This window comes from Labrus bergylta, chromosome 2 (genome assembly GCF_963930695.1).
Source record: "Labrus bergylta chromosome 2, fLabBer1.1, whole genome shotgun sequence".
NCBI classification, from domain to species: domain Eukaryota; kingdom Metazoa; phylum Chordata; class Actinopteri; order Labriformes; family Labridae; genus Labrus; species Labrus bergylta.
In genome coordinates, this window is record NC_089196.1 from 18,337,632 (window position 1) to 18,349,725 (window position 12,094).

General features: G+C 39.5%; 2 protein-coding genes across 3 annotated transcripts; one reads left to right on the top strand and one right to left on the bottom strand.

Annotated features, from left to right (window-relative positions):
• Nucleotides 1–362: 362 nt before the first annotated feature.
• purba (purine-rich element binding protein Ba) lies at nt 363–3,632 on the bottom strand. The gene has a single exon (XM_020636607.3). The coding sequence runs from the start codon at nt 3,591–3,593 to the stop codon at nt 2,640–2,642; it is 954 nt and encodes a 317-aa protein (XP_020492263.1). The 5' UTR covers nt 3,594–3,632; the 3' UTR covers nt 363–2,639.
• A 582-nt stretch (nt 3,633–4,214) lies between these two features.
• Nucleotides 4,215–7,032, top strand: h2az2a (H2A.Z variant histone 2a). 2 transcript variants are annotated; one of them, XM_020636608.3, is made up of 5 exons: nt 4,215–4,371; nt 5,422–5,499; nt 5,628–5,741; nt 5,854–5,983; nt 6,154–7,032. In XM_020636608.3, the coding sequence occupies exons 1-5, from the start codon at nt 4,369–4,371 to the stop codon at nt 6,213–6,215; spliced, it is 387 nt and encodes a 128-aa protein (XP_020492264.1). In that variant the 5' UTR covers nt 4,215–4,368; the 3' UTR covers nt 6,216–7,032. The 2 variants fall into 2 exon arrangements, with proteins under 2 accessions (XP_020492264.1, XP_065803854.1); XM_065947782.1 differs by lacking the exon at nt 4,215–4,371 and having other exon boundaries at nt 5,416–5,499.
• Nucleotides 7,033–12,094: the final 5,062 nt, after the last annotated feature.

A 12,094-nucleotide genomic window follows, 5' to 3' on the forward strand; every position in this document is an offset into this window, starting at 1 on the left:
CTCTGAAAACAAAGTTCTTGGGTTTTTTGCAACAACAAAAAATTCCAAGTTAAAAATTGACAAGAAACAATGTTGTTAAAACTTAACTCCTGATGTTAGAAACTAGACTATATTTAACTACATATGCATTTAGAGTTATTTGATGTTTGTCAAATAAACCAATTTAAAGACATGCCCTTAACATTTAGAATAATGCCATGAACATGAATGATTTGACATCTTAAACAAAATGATGCATCGACAAATCAACCTTCTGGTAAAAAAATGATCAGAATGAAAAATATGTAAACAACACTTGCTTGCACTGGTTCTGTAGAGACAAAGTGATACCCTGAAGTGTGAGATAAAAAGACCAACACCTCTCCTGAGCAAAAACCTTTTATTTCTCGTTGAAAGGAACTCGATAGAATATTACAGCAGAACACACGACTGAAACAGCTGCCATTTCACGTAACACAGTACAGGAAGAAGGATGTAGTTCAATCTCATGTGTAATATTATATATAGTATATTTATAATCAATAGAAAATAAAAAGAAATATTGCTCCCATGTTTTTTTTTTCTTATGGCATCTCTGCGTTTGATGTGTTGAAGTGAATGAAGTAAAAGTAAAATTCAACAAGAGGTTAACACACCAAATGAAGTAGGACAATAAAAAGTGTCATTCCGCAAAGCACAGGAACTTTGTGGATTTTTTTATTCGGCTGAGAAGTAAACTTTTTTTTTCATTGCAAGAAAGAAAACTTGAAACCGCTCTCAAATATGGATAAATACCATTATACAGCAATCAGAGTATGCAAATAAAAGAACACAAGGCAGCTCTGCGTTAGAGCAGGCATGCAAAAATTATCATATTTGAAAAGGAGCACTCAAGACAAAATGTTGATGATTGCAGATTGTGTACGTTTGTGTCTTATGACAACTGATGGGAGAGCCAAATTGTGACATAACATGGTTAAAAGGGTGGACTGAAACGAGGGGACAACTGGATGCTATGTAAAGTGAACTGGAGTGCTGAGTGTTTGCTGACAAACTACTTTAATGTAGTTGTTGCTAGAAATTGCTATAACATACTGTGTTATCAATTTGCTGACCTCTTCTTAATTTCCTCTAAGCAATAAAAGAAATGTTAGGAAAAAAACAGTTATGAAATATCACCCTGGACAGTTGCATCCAAAGTGTTAGTGTTTTAAATAAGCCACTTTAGGCATTGTTATCTAATAAATGTCTCATATTTCTATGACATATTTTCATAAATCTCTTTTGAAAAATAATTGTATCTATAGTTGAATTTTTTTTTATTAAGTAAATCTATTTTCCAGTATATCATTTTTCTTTTCCTCTCACCCTTAAGGTACAGCACCCCCCTGTGGGTTTTGTTTTCCAAAAGCACCTAATTTTTCTTACAATCAGACTGAATATTGCTTCAGTCATTAATGGTCTGTGTTCAAGATTTAAGGATCCAAATGGCGCACCCTAAATAAGTCCACAAGGTCAATTCCCTTGAGACCATAGCTCAAGTCTGGCAATATTAAGCTTTAACTCAGAAAATCGTGACCAGTGCTAGAAGCCCGTGCTCACCGTGTCCCCTTTTGACATAAAAAGGTCACAGGGTTCAGAAGTGGGCCTGCATAATATCAGACATCATCAGTAGCCACAGGTGTCCCAGCTGCAGCACCTGGCTGATGGTGTCTGCACTCAGAACCTCTTGATGATGCGCAGGCACAGGTTATGCTGATATTTCCTTAAAATATAGATTGGACTCACTGGACCTGAGACAAAAGAAGCCACGTGTGAGCAGTCTTCACCACCATATCAGCTATCGGAGCAGGAGGTTAGCACCTGAGGGACCCACAAGAGCAAGGGAGGGGAAAAGTGAGAAGAAAGGAGGGGGTCATTTGGACTCATTTGGATTGTCCAGAGAGTCCAAATGAGTCGTGTGCTTGTAACAGATCACCTTACGGGACCCTTGCTGGGATGAGTGAATGTCCTGCGATGCCAAGGATGCCCCCCTAGAGATGAGGCTGTGGCCCTGGGTGTTGTCGTTCTGTCCAGTCAAGTTGTCCCTTTCCTTTCAGACAAAAACACACACACACACACACACACACACCGTAATTGAGATGCAGGCGCTCTGTCTCACTCCAAAATACGCACCACTTCCTTTCATAATTTCACAGAAAACAGGTCAGAGCCAGGTGAGCTGTTACCACTGGATATCAACCAGGAAGGGTTGCTTGGGAACTGCTGCATCAAACTTAAGTTGCTGGACTACATGTGTGAGGTTATCAAATAGACAATCAATATATCTATATATAGATATTTATATATATAGATATACCTATACATATATTTTATCAATGGGGAATCTTATACAGGAGCTGACTAATGCAGTCCGCACTCATTCATCTATAACATCCACCTAAACTTTAGAACATGATTTTCTTATATAGACATTATTTTCTCAGTCAAATATACTATTTATTTTCCACTCCGTTGTTTTAGCATTTTAAAGTTCGATTCGTCATGCACACAATAGTCGTTCCTTTATGTCAGATTCTCCATCTATCTCCGGGCTTGTCGTCATGTTGTCAAGCTTCATCACGAGCAGGCCAAGCTCTACCATCCATCCCATCCATCCATCAATCGTCGTCCACGTCTTCGCCCTCGGACTCCTCTCCGGCTCTCCTCTCGTACATCTTATCCCGGTGCCGCTCCTGGATCTCTTTCATCTCCTCGGCGTAGCGGCTGAACGCTCCGCCGAACTTGCTCCACGCCTTGAACGGGATTGTTATGGAGTTTCTATAACTGGGCTTCACTTCGCTCACCCTCAAGAAAACTCCGTACTTGTTGGATCCCACGTCAAAGAAGAACCGCTTGGAGTCCACCATGATCGAGGTGCCCTCGGGGAGCTCGCTGTAGCCCCCTGCCCCTCCGCCGCCGGCCAAATCCTCCTCATCTCCCCCGTAGTCGTCTATCAACTTGGCCAAGGCGTCGCGGAACTCTATTAAGCCCTGGGCAGGGAGAGCGATGGTTTGTCCGGCCTGCATGCCAGCCCCCGGGATGCCACCCACTCCGACTCCGAAGCCGGGGCCTCGGTTGACGGTCTGCCGGATCCGGAGAAACCGACCCCGCTGGTTCTCCTTTAGGTCGAGGTAGTATTTGCGGTTTTCGCGCACCAGGAACTCGCTCTTCAAGGCCCGCCTAGGCCCGGTGTCGTCCCCACCGGAAGACTGTGCGATCTGCTCCGGGGTGCTAGGCCCAAGCTGGGCGTAGTGCTCTATGAAATCCCCCAGGTAGTCGCGGAACTCTGCCGCGACTGACATGGAGAGGGTCAGTCGACTTTTTGAGCCCCCGGCGCCCACCTCGGCGATTTTGATGAACCGGCCTTTGGCGTTCTGCTTCACATCAAGGTAGAAGCGTTTGTTCTGGATGTCCAGCCGCTTCGATGCGAGCTCCTGGGTCTCCGGTTCCCGCTGGTAATGCTGAAACCCGCTGCCTCCGCCTCCGCCTCCGCCACCGCCGCTGCTGCCGCCGCCGCCGCCGCCACCGCCGCTACTGCCACCGCGCTCACTGCCACTGTCCCCATCCGCCATCTTCACCACCAGCAGCCCGTTTCTCTGCGTATCTTTGACCCCCCACACACACACCCCCCCTCCTCCTCTCCCTTGCTTGCCAAGCTAGCAGAGGAAATCGGGACGCAGGGGTTCTGGGTTCTGATTTGTCGAAGCAACTGTCAATCAAAAAAGGCCGTCTTGATTTCCTGCGTTTTAATTGGCTAGTAACGCTGCCTGTCATTATCAGGGGAAAACCGCCTACTGGATGACATTAAAGAGGGAATTATTCGGTACATCCACAGCAGCGCTCAATTTACGTCTTACTACACGGTACTTTCTGCTGAAAAAAACATATTTCTGTGAACTTAGTAACTGTTGCAATAACCAATTTATAATGCAGTGATCATACACATATCAGACGATTAAAATACGTTCTGTATGCACTTGTAGGTAAAAAATATAAACCCATTTTTGGCTTTCAATGCATGTATTAATTTGTACGTTCAAACACGCAGTCCCGCCTACTTGTTGGTGTCGTGCGCAAAAAGCCAGGCACGACGATCTGCTGATGGGGGGATGGGTGACTGTTCTGCAATCTGCTCAGCGATTGGACGGGCGTGAGATTCAAAGTAACAACGCGCGCTCCGATTGGCCGATCGGACTCCCACGAGGGGTCTCATGCAAAAAAAAGAAAAAAAAAAAAAAGATTTCCGAAGGGCTTTATTGTTTCTTTGCTTTTCGGCAGCCGAAATTGTTTGCCATCTTTTACTCACTTCCACATTCAAATAAAAACTGGTCGGATAATATAAAAAAAATGGTAAGTTCGGCTCGACTGACGCTGAATGCACTTGCGGAAAAAAATAATAATCTTTGCACAGTAATACTTTCACGTTATTGTCCAAGCTGTGAGGATTTTAAAATGTTTATATAATTGGAGCGAACAGAGGGTGTGTGGTTAAAAGCTTGCTAACTGTCAGCTATCACGTTAGCATTAAGAAGTCTGTATTTGATTCTTAATAACACCCCAAGTGTAATGGACCGCTATCTGAAAAAAGCTATCCAGTTTGGATACGTGGAGTGATTTACGAGGAGGATTAGGTTTGACGCAGAGAAGCGTTTTGTTTCATTCGGTGTAGCGTCTTTCTTTGGTGTGTTAGCAACCTTTAGCAAGCTAAGTGTGGCTAATTCGTGAGCTACACGGTGAGGTGTCTGTTACTAGTTACCCCTCAGTGTCTTATTATAGGACTCTAGTCTAGTGAGTGTGTGTTGACTGTGTCGATTATGTACTTTCTAGTGATCTTAAATGATAGGATAACATATTTTTCGTGTGTAACTCGTCAAATGGAAACTGTACCCCCCCCTCCTCCTCCTCCTCCTCCTCCTCTTCCTCTCTTAAAGCGGCGGGTCTGTTGTTTGTTTGTCGCGGGATGTCAGGACTCAGGAGCCCGCTGACAGCTCCCCGTGTTTCTCTTTTAAACACTCTGTCGCTTTTATCTTACTTTTATTACCTAAGAGTCATCTCTGGGGTGGAAAAAAAACAAACAAATATTAGCAGCATGTTTTTTATTTATTGTAAACGCTATCATCTTAGTTGTAGTTTTATTCGCTTTTATTCTAGGTTGGCGGGAAAGCTACAACAGATCTGAAACGTGATTAATTAAACTACAAACAAAGCATTTACACCTACACTTTGGTTTTCTGCAATATGTGCTAAGTGAGAGTGCTGTTTCGTGTGTTTAGTTTGTGTAATGCAGACATTTAAAACACGTAAGCCCTTAACATCCACATCCAACTTGCCTGAGTTCAAGATGTTTTTGTTTCCTGTTAAAAAAAAAATAAAAAATGTCCTTACAATTACCTCATGCAGGCTGGTGGCAAGGCAGGAAAAGACAGTGGCAAAGCCAAGGCAAAGGCAGTGTCGCGCTCCCAGAGGGCTGGGTTGCAGGTAAATACTCTGAAGCTTCATATCAATGTTTTTGGCTTTACTGTTTGTGTCATGTGCTGCCATCCTCTTGCAGAGATTGCCCCTGTTATTTTTTAACTAACTACTTTGTCCTGTCTCTTTCCTGGTAGTTCCCAGTGGGTCGTATCCACAGGCACTTGAAGACCCGTACAACCAGCCATGGCCGTGTAGGAGCCACAGCAGCTGTGTACAGTGCTGCTATCCTTGAGTACCTCACTGCTGAAGTAAACCTTCCCTCTTTTTGTGCATGTTTATGTTTAACAGTGAGATAGGTATTCAACGTTTCTGAGTTGTGTGATGCTGCTAACTTTAATCTGTTTGTTTTCTTGCTCTCAGGTACTAGAATTGGCAGGAAATGCCTCCAAAGACTTGAAGGTGAAGCGTATCACTCCCCGTCACTTGCAGCTTGCCATCCGTGGTGATGAGGAGTTGGACTCTCTTATCAAGGCAACAATTGCTGGTGGAGGTAAGCTGACTCTTCATGTGTCATTGGTTGTTTGTAGATCTACCTGCTTGTTTGTTGGTATCAGTTAGCTCTGCTACATCTATACGACATGTCATGAAGTATTTCCCTGGAGATCACTGTTTAAAACAATTAAACCAATGAATGCTTTTTCTGTATTTGTTTGTTTTCAGGTGTCATTCCCCACATCCACAAATCCCTCATTGGGAAGAAGGGCCAGCAGAAAACTGCATAGATGCCATGTTGACCAGAAGTTTTGGGGCTTGGGCTTTGATTGGACCAGGAGTTGACATTTGTTTTTTTTTATCATTAATATTATAGCAAACAAAGAGTGATTGTTAGTTTTTGTGTTGTAATATTTTCCCATAACTAGAAAAAAAAAGTACAGAAAACCCCTTAACAAAAGAAAAACCCTTTGTATGTTATTGTAGAACGTTTGCCTGGGGAATATATGATTATTTCAAATGGTGACAGTGAATTTGTTTGATTGGCCTGGGTCTCTGTAATGTTTTATACTGAAAAAAGACGTTGTTAAACCTTTTTTATATAAAAAGTTGTTTTGTGGTTATTTTCTTGAAGTTACAATATTTGCTATCATACAACTTTTTAAGGAGATTTTGTTTCTTTCAATGACAAATGCTAAATGTGATGTGGTGCTTTCCCCCCCTGTTGACTTACTGTTATATTTTCAACTGCACAAGGATAGTGTTGTATTAAAAGTTGACTTTTTACATCAAGATGACATTTTTTTACAATGCAGTTTATTGCAACCTTTGTCAAAAGATTGATGTTAGTTTTAGCAAGTTAAGAAAAGTGTTAGACCATAATTTAAATATGTAATCAGGGAACAGTGAAATTTCAGTTTTTGTCTCACTGTGGAAACATCTGCTAATAACATAAAAGTAATCAATAGGTGCCCCGTGATTGAAGACTATTGAATGCAGATTGAAAAGCACATCAATATATCAGTCTGTAAGTCTGCCTTTTTTAAAGTATGTATTCAGGGAAATTACTGCATATTTTATCTTTTAATAAATACCAAATGCATGTTACTCTTTGCTCCATTTGAAGCCCTTAAATTGAATATTTTTTTCCAGTTAAGAATTGTATAATTCTAAAACGGACATGTTATGCGCTTCAGTTTTTAAATTAATGGTATTTTAGATATTTTTTTCAAGGGTGCTTTGTATGAAACAGGTGCATTCTATAGGATTGTTTAAAAACTATTCAATCAAGCGACTTTAAAACTTTGGAGGGATTTAAGGGGGAAAAAAGGCCTATCCATCAGTTTGAACAGAATTTCATCTTTGTGGTATCACCACTTGCCAACAGGGGGAGCCACTGACATTAAAATAATCTCAAACCCTTGCTGATCAACACTTCTTGGCAAGTTAAATAAATGGAATGACAAGAAAAAATAAATGTACAATAACATTGATCTCTATATAAATGCATGCCTGCCAAACAAACAAAAGGGCAAATGCTGATAGTAAAGCAAAACACACTTTATTTTCTATTGTAGAAAATGTCCTGTTTACTCCCTAGAGATGGTTAAAAAATGAAATAAAACTACTGTTTGCAGGCCCAATAGGCTTTGACACTCAGGAGGTGCTTTATCTGAACAACTTAAACATTGGGCTCACTAACATGAGCAAGGATCAATCAGACACAGTCAGTTTAGTGAGAATCAAGTTCTTTAAATAGCCTTGCTTATTCAAGGATGAAATATGTCAAGTGTGCTTTCTCCAATTTTCCTTTTTAATACCTTTGCTACATTTTTGTGATAGGAATTAGGGTTTTTTACCAAAAGCCAATTGTGCTGTTAATCTTTTTTAGTGTTCCTGGAAACCTTTAAAGACTCCTCTTAAAATGGAATTTCTAAATGGCAGCGTCAAAACAAGGCCTTCATACTTTAAACAGTAGTTGAGGGCAAATAGGTTGGAATTTTTAAAATGATTTTTAACTTGTCAATGGAAAATTATTTAATTTCAAGTACAAGTTCAGTGAGATTTAAACACCATCTTTAAAATCCTGAACTGAAACTAGAAAAATATGTTAGACTTAAAAAATACATGCAAATTAATATAAAAGGGATGTCAAGTTTAAACTGCAACCATAATAAGGGCAAATTTCAAAGTTTTTCATCATCTGTTGTGTATTTTCCTGATTTCTGTTTGATTCAGGACTTATTTACTATTTATTTATTTATTTATATTACTTATTTACCACTAGATAACGTCTTTAAAACTGCATGGACAGGCTGCTTGTTTACACCTGTTACAAACTCAAGTCAACGCTGAGTTCGCCTTTCAAGTCATAGCATTCTTGAAAAAGAGCACTCTCTCATCAATCTGCCCATTATTCTTGTTGCTAAGTAAACATTTAAAGACTTTCATATCTTTAAAAATTATTGTGGACGTGGTAATTGTTTTTTTCCATGTAGATTAACAATGTCCATGTCGTACTCTAATCTCCTGATGGTTTATTCTGAAGGCTCCTGTTGCACGTCCGTCAGGATAGCCTCCTCTTTTGCCACTCCTAAATGTTTTTCAGGTTTTTCTCCATTAAAAGGGCTTTGGGAATTTTTTTTCTAATCCAAATCAAAGGTCAAAGGATAGAGGGTGTTGTATTCTGTACTTGTTCTAAGTATTGTAGAAATCCAAGAGTATTTGTTAATATAGATATTAAGTTATAAATTACTTTGACTTAACTCATGAGAACCGCTTCACCTCCCTAGTTCCGTGACGGAGACGGAAATGTCTAACCATGACTTTCTATTTTGTAATTTCACTTACATCTCAGTTCCATGCTCTTCTCATTATTTCCTTTGCTTTTTCCAAACAGCAAAGTGTCTCTGTATAATATAAGCTACAAATGATTTCAGAGAGATGAGTGATAAGACTGCAAAAGAACAAGCAGCACACTGAGGATGACAGGAACAGAAAACTGTTGTTTAGTTAAAAAAAAAAACAACTTCACAACCATTTCTGAAGCTTTTTTCTGACTCAGATTAATGACTGAGAATATAATTTGCTATGCAGGTTGTGAGGTGACTAAAAGCCAAGAAACTCACTTAGATGATCTTGTAATGACTTAGTACAGAACTAAGTTTTTAATGACTCCAGAATCAGGCCCACAACTGGACTGAGTCACACTGATTTGATATATACGTTTTTTCTAAAAATAATCCACAAATTCAGGTATTTTTAAATTCTAAATCAAGTCAAATCTAGTCAACTTTATATTCATACACATCAATAACAAAAGGGCATTAAGTTGTGAAAGGTAAAACTTGAATCAAGCATACATCATACATTATAAAACAATATTTAAAGTAATAGTAAAATCTATTGGGATAAAACCATTGTATATTCATAATCTGTTGGGATAAAACGTTCTCATCTCCAAACAGAAGAAATGGGTCTTTATCCATAATTGAAAACATTTGATGATGGGGACAGATCTTATTTGGGAGGGACAGCAACACAGGGGTATTGTGGCCCCTGTTATTTTTTCCTGTGTAGAGGTAAGCAGCGCATTTTGAACCAGCTGTAGGCATTGGATGGACCCCTGGTCCAAACCCACATACAAATAATAACAATAGTCTAGTCCAGATATTATGAATGCGTGTCACTCTCTCTAAATCACTGGGAGGGACATAGGCGTTCACTTTGGCTTTTAGTCTCAGCTGATAGGAGTTCAGCTTATCAACAAAATAAATCTGCCAGTCAAATTTAAAAACATTGTCAATATAAAAACCAAGATTCTTTTAACGTAGCCTTAGAGGCAAGAGGGCCAAGAGTGCCTGCTTCCAGCAGCAGCTCAAGGTGTCCAAACACAATGATCTCTGTCTTGTTTCCATTTAGATAAGGGAAGTTAAACTCACCCTGACGTGCTCCATCAAGGTACTTATGTCACATTTTAGTTTCAGTTAATTTATTTCAGTATTATTGTCATTTCCTGTTTTAAAATACTCACTATTTGGTACTTCGTACTTATTTTGTACATGTGTCCGTCTTCCAGATCCTGCTCCTAGTGACTTCCCGCCTTGTGCGTCCCGGTCCTGATTGTACTCACCTGCGTCTCGTTACCCCCTGATTGTCTGTGTATTTAAACACTGTTTGTCTTCCTTCAGGTTGCCGTTTGTTGTGTCTTCCCTGGTGTCGCCTTTTTTTTTTTTTAGCATTTCTTTGGCGAACATTTCTAGCATTTCATCTTTGCCTGACTTTTTTTTTGAGTATTTCCTTTTTTCCTGCTTCCTTTTTTTAAATTTGTTTTCCTCTCTGAAAGAACCTGTGTACTGACCTGGACTGTGAAATAAACTCTCTCTTTTATCAAACTGCCCTTGTGGGAGTCTGTACTTTTGGAGCCATCATTCTATATCTGGTTCTTTTACATCCATGTTTTAATGTCTCTCAGACAATCAAGTAAGGGCTGCAGTGAACCCTTACTTTATCATTTCAAAGGCATGTAGATTTGTACATCATCTGAAATCAAATGGAATGAGACATTGCATTTCTCAAAAATAGACGGCAGGGGCAGCATAAAGAAAATAGTATGGGATCCAAAATTGAACCTTCTGGGACACCACACGTAAGTGCAGCTATCTCTGAGGAATAGTCCCCCAGGTGTACAAGGAAGCTCCTACAAGTAGGCCTAAAACTGCTTGAGTGCAGCATCTTTGATCCCCACACGATTTTCTAGACACCACAAGGGCATCATATAATCGAAAGTATTGAAGGCAGCTGTTAAAATCTAAAACCACCAGAATAGCAGTCTCACAAATCAAGAGTGAAATTCAAATCAGTTATATTATTAAAAGAACAGTTTCCATGCTATGATGAGTTTTAAAACCATGTACATCGTGTTAAAAATGTGTGCAGTGGTTCAGAACTACTTTCTCCAGGACTTATGACAAGAAAGGCAGTTCTGTTGTGTGTGTTGTTGTGTGCATTGAACAGATTTAATTGACAACAACACACACCATAAGACAGCATGAGGTCTAATGGGGTCCTCTTTGGGACCAGACACTGACTGGGCGAGGTTATTTTGGGTAAGTCAATTCAAGAAATATTTAACCATAGGATGGTCTCAAAGCTTACACGTATGTTAAAATCAACACAAATTGAGGTGTATCCTTTGCTCAAGGGGATACGGGGACAAACACAATATTTGCTATACTGGTATCTGACTACTGCTGCTTTACTGTGCTTTTGGGTCTGCATTTGCCATAAATAATGAGTTGTATGTTTGCTGTTTGTTGTAGAAACAAGACTTTACAGCCAAGCTAGGCGCTTTTTGAAGCTTGATGTAGGAATGGAGGAGAAAAATGCTAGCTTTACACTTAACACTGGATTTTTCTGCGTTAGTTAAAAAAACATGCAACACAAACAACCTGAAGTCTCAGTTAAATGAAAAGACAGGAGCTCTCTAATATTTCGCCAAATCACTCTGACTGTAAAGTCTGTGCTGTACCAAATGTTCTGATAATCCATCCAAAAGTCATTGTTACATTACCCTTAAAACTACCAATGTTAGTCTTATGTTGGCACTAAAGTAAAAGTCAGAGACTGACCGAAGTTATTATTTGATAATAACGTTTTTGATAACAATTATCAGCTGCAAAGGGATATTTAAAAAAAAGTATCAGATACAAAACTTGTTTTAAAAATAAATTAGTCAAGGCTTTTGTTGATTTTACATTTGTGCATCAGCGTTTATTTTACACATTTTGATTAATTGTTGCTGTTTGCTGCAGACACAATGCTAAATTAGCTAAATGCTAATATCAGCATGCAAAAGGTCTACCCTCTTAGTTAAATGTTTCAACATGCAACAATACTGAAGCATTCCCTATGAGCACTTAATGAAAAGAGAAGCTGAGGCTGCTATTAGTTTTGCAGGTATGCTTTTGATAAACCAAAGCTGGACATTGTTATTCCTAAAAGTTTGAGCGCGAAATTCCTAAAAAAAGAAGACAAACTTTTACTGTCACCATGAGCAGTGATAGCCATCTTGAAATATCAAAAATCCGAGTAAAACTATGTCCTGCACACACTTTTTGAATGACAGGTAGTCTCAGAACGATGCTTGATTCGCAAAAAAATATGTCAC

What these genes read in the sequence shown, in the direction of transcription:
- purba (XM_020636607.3), bottom strand. Translation starts at nt 3,593, where the DNA reads ATGGCGGATGGGGACAGTGGCAGTGAGCGCGGTGGCAGTAGCGGCGGT.
- h2az2a (XM_065947782.1), top strand. Translation starts at nt 5,416, where the DNA reads ATGCAGGCTGGTGGCAAGGCAGGAAAAGACAGTGGCAAAGCCAAGGCA. An exon ending in TTGAGTACCTCACTGCTGAA is followed by an intron (nt 5,742 to 5,853) that starts GTAAACCTTCCC and finishes TCTTGCTCTCAG; the next exon opens with GTACTAGAATTGGCAGGAAA. An exon ending in GGCAACAATTGCTGGTGGAG is followed by an intron (nt 5,984 to 6,153) that starts GTAAGCTGACTC and finishes GTTTGTTTTCAG; the next exon opens with GTGTCATTCCCCACATCCAC.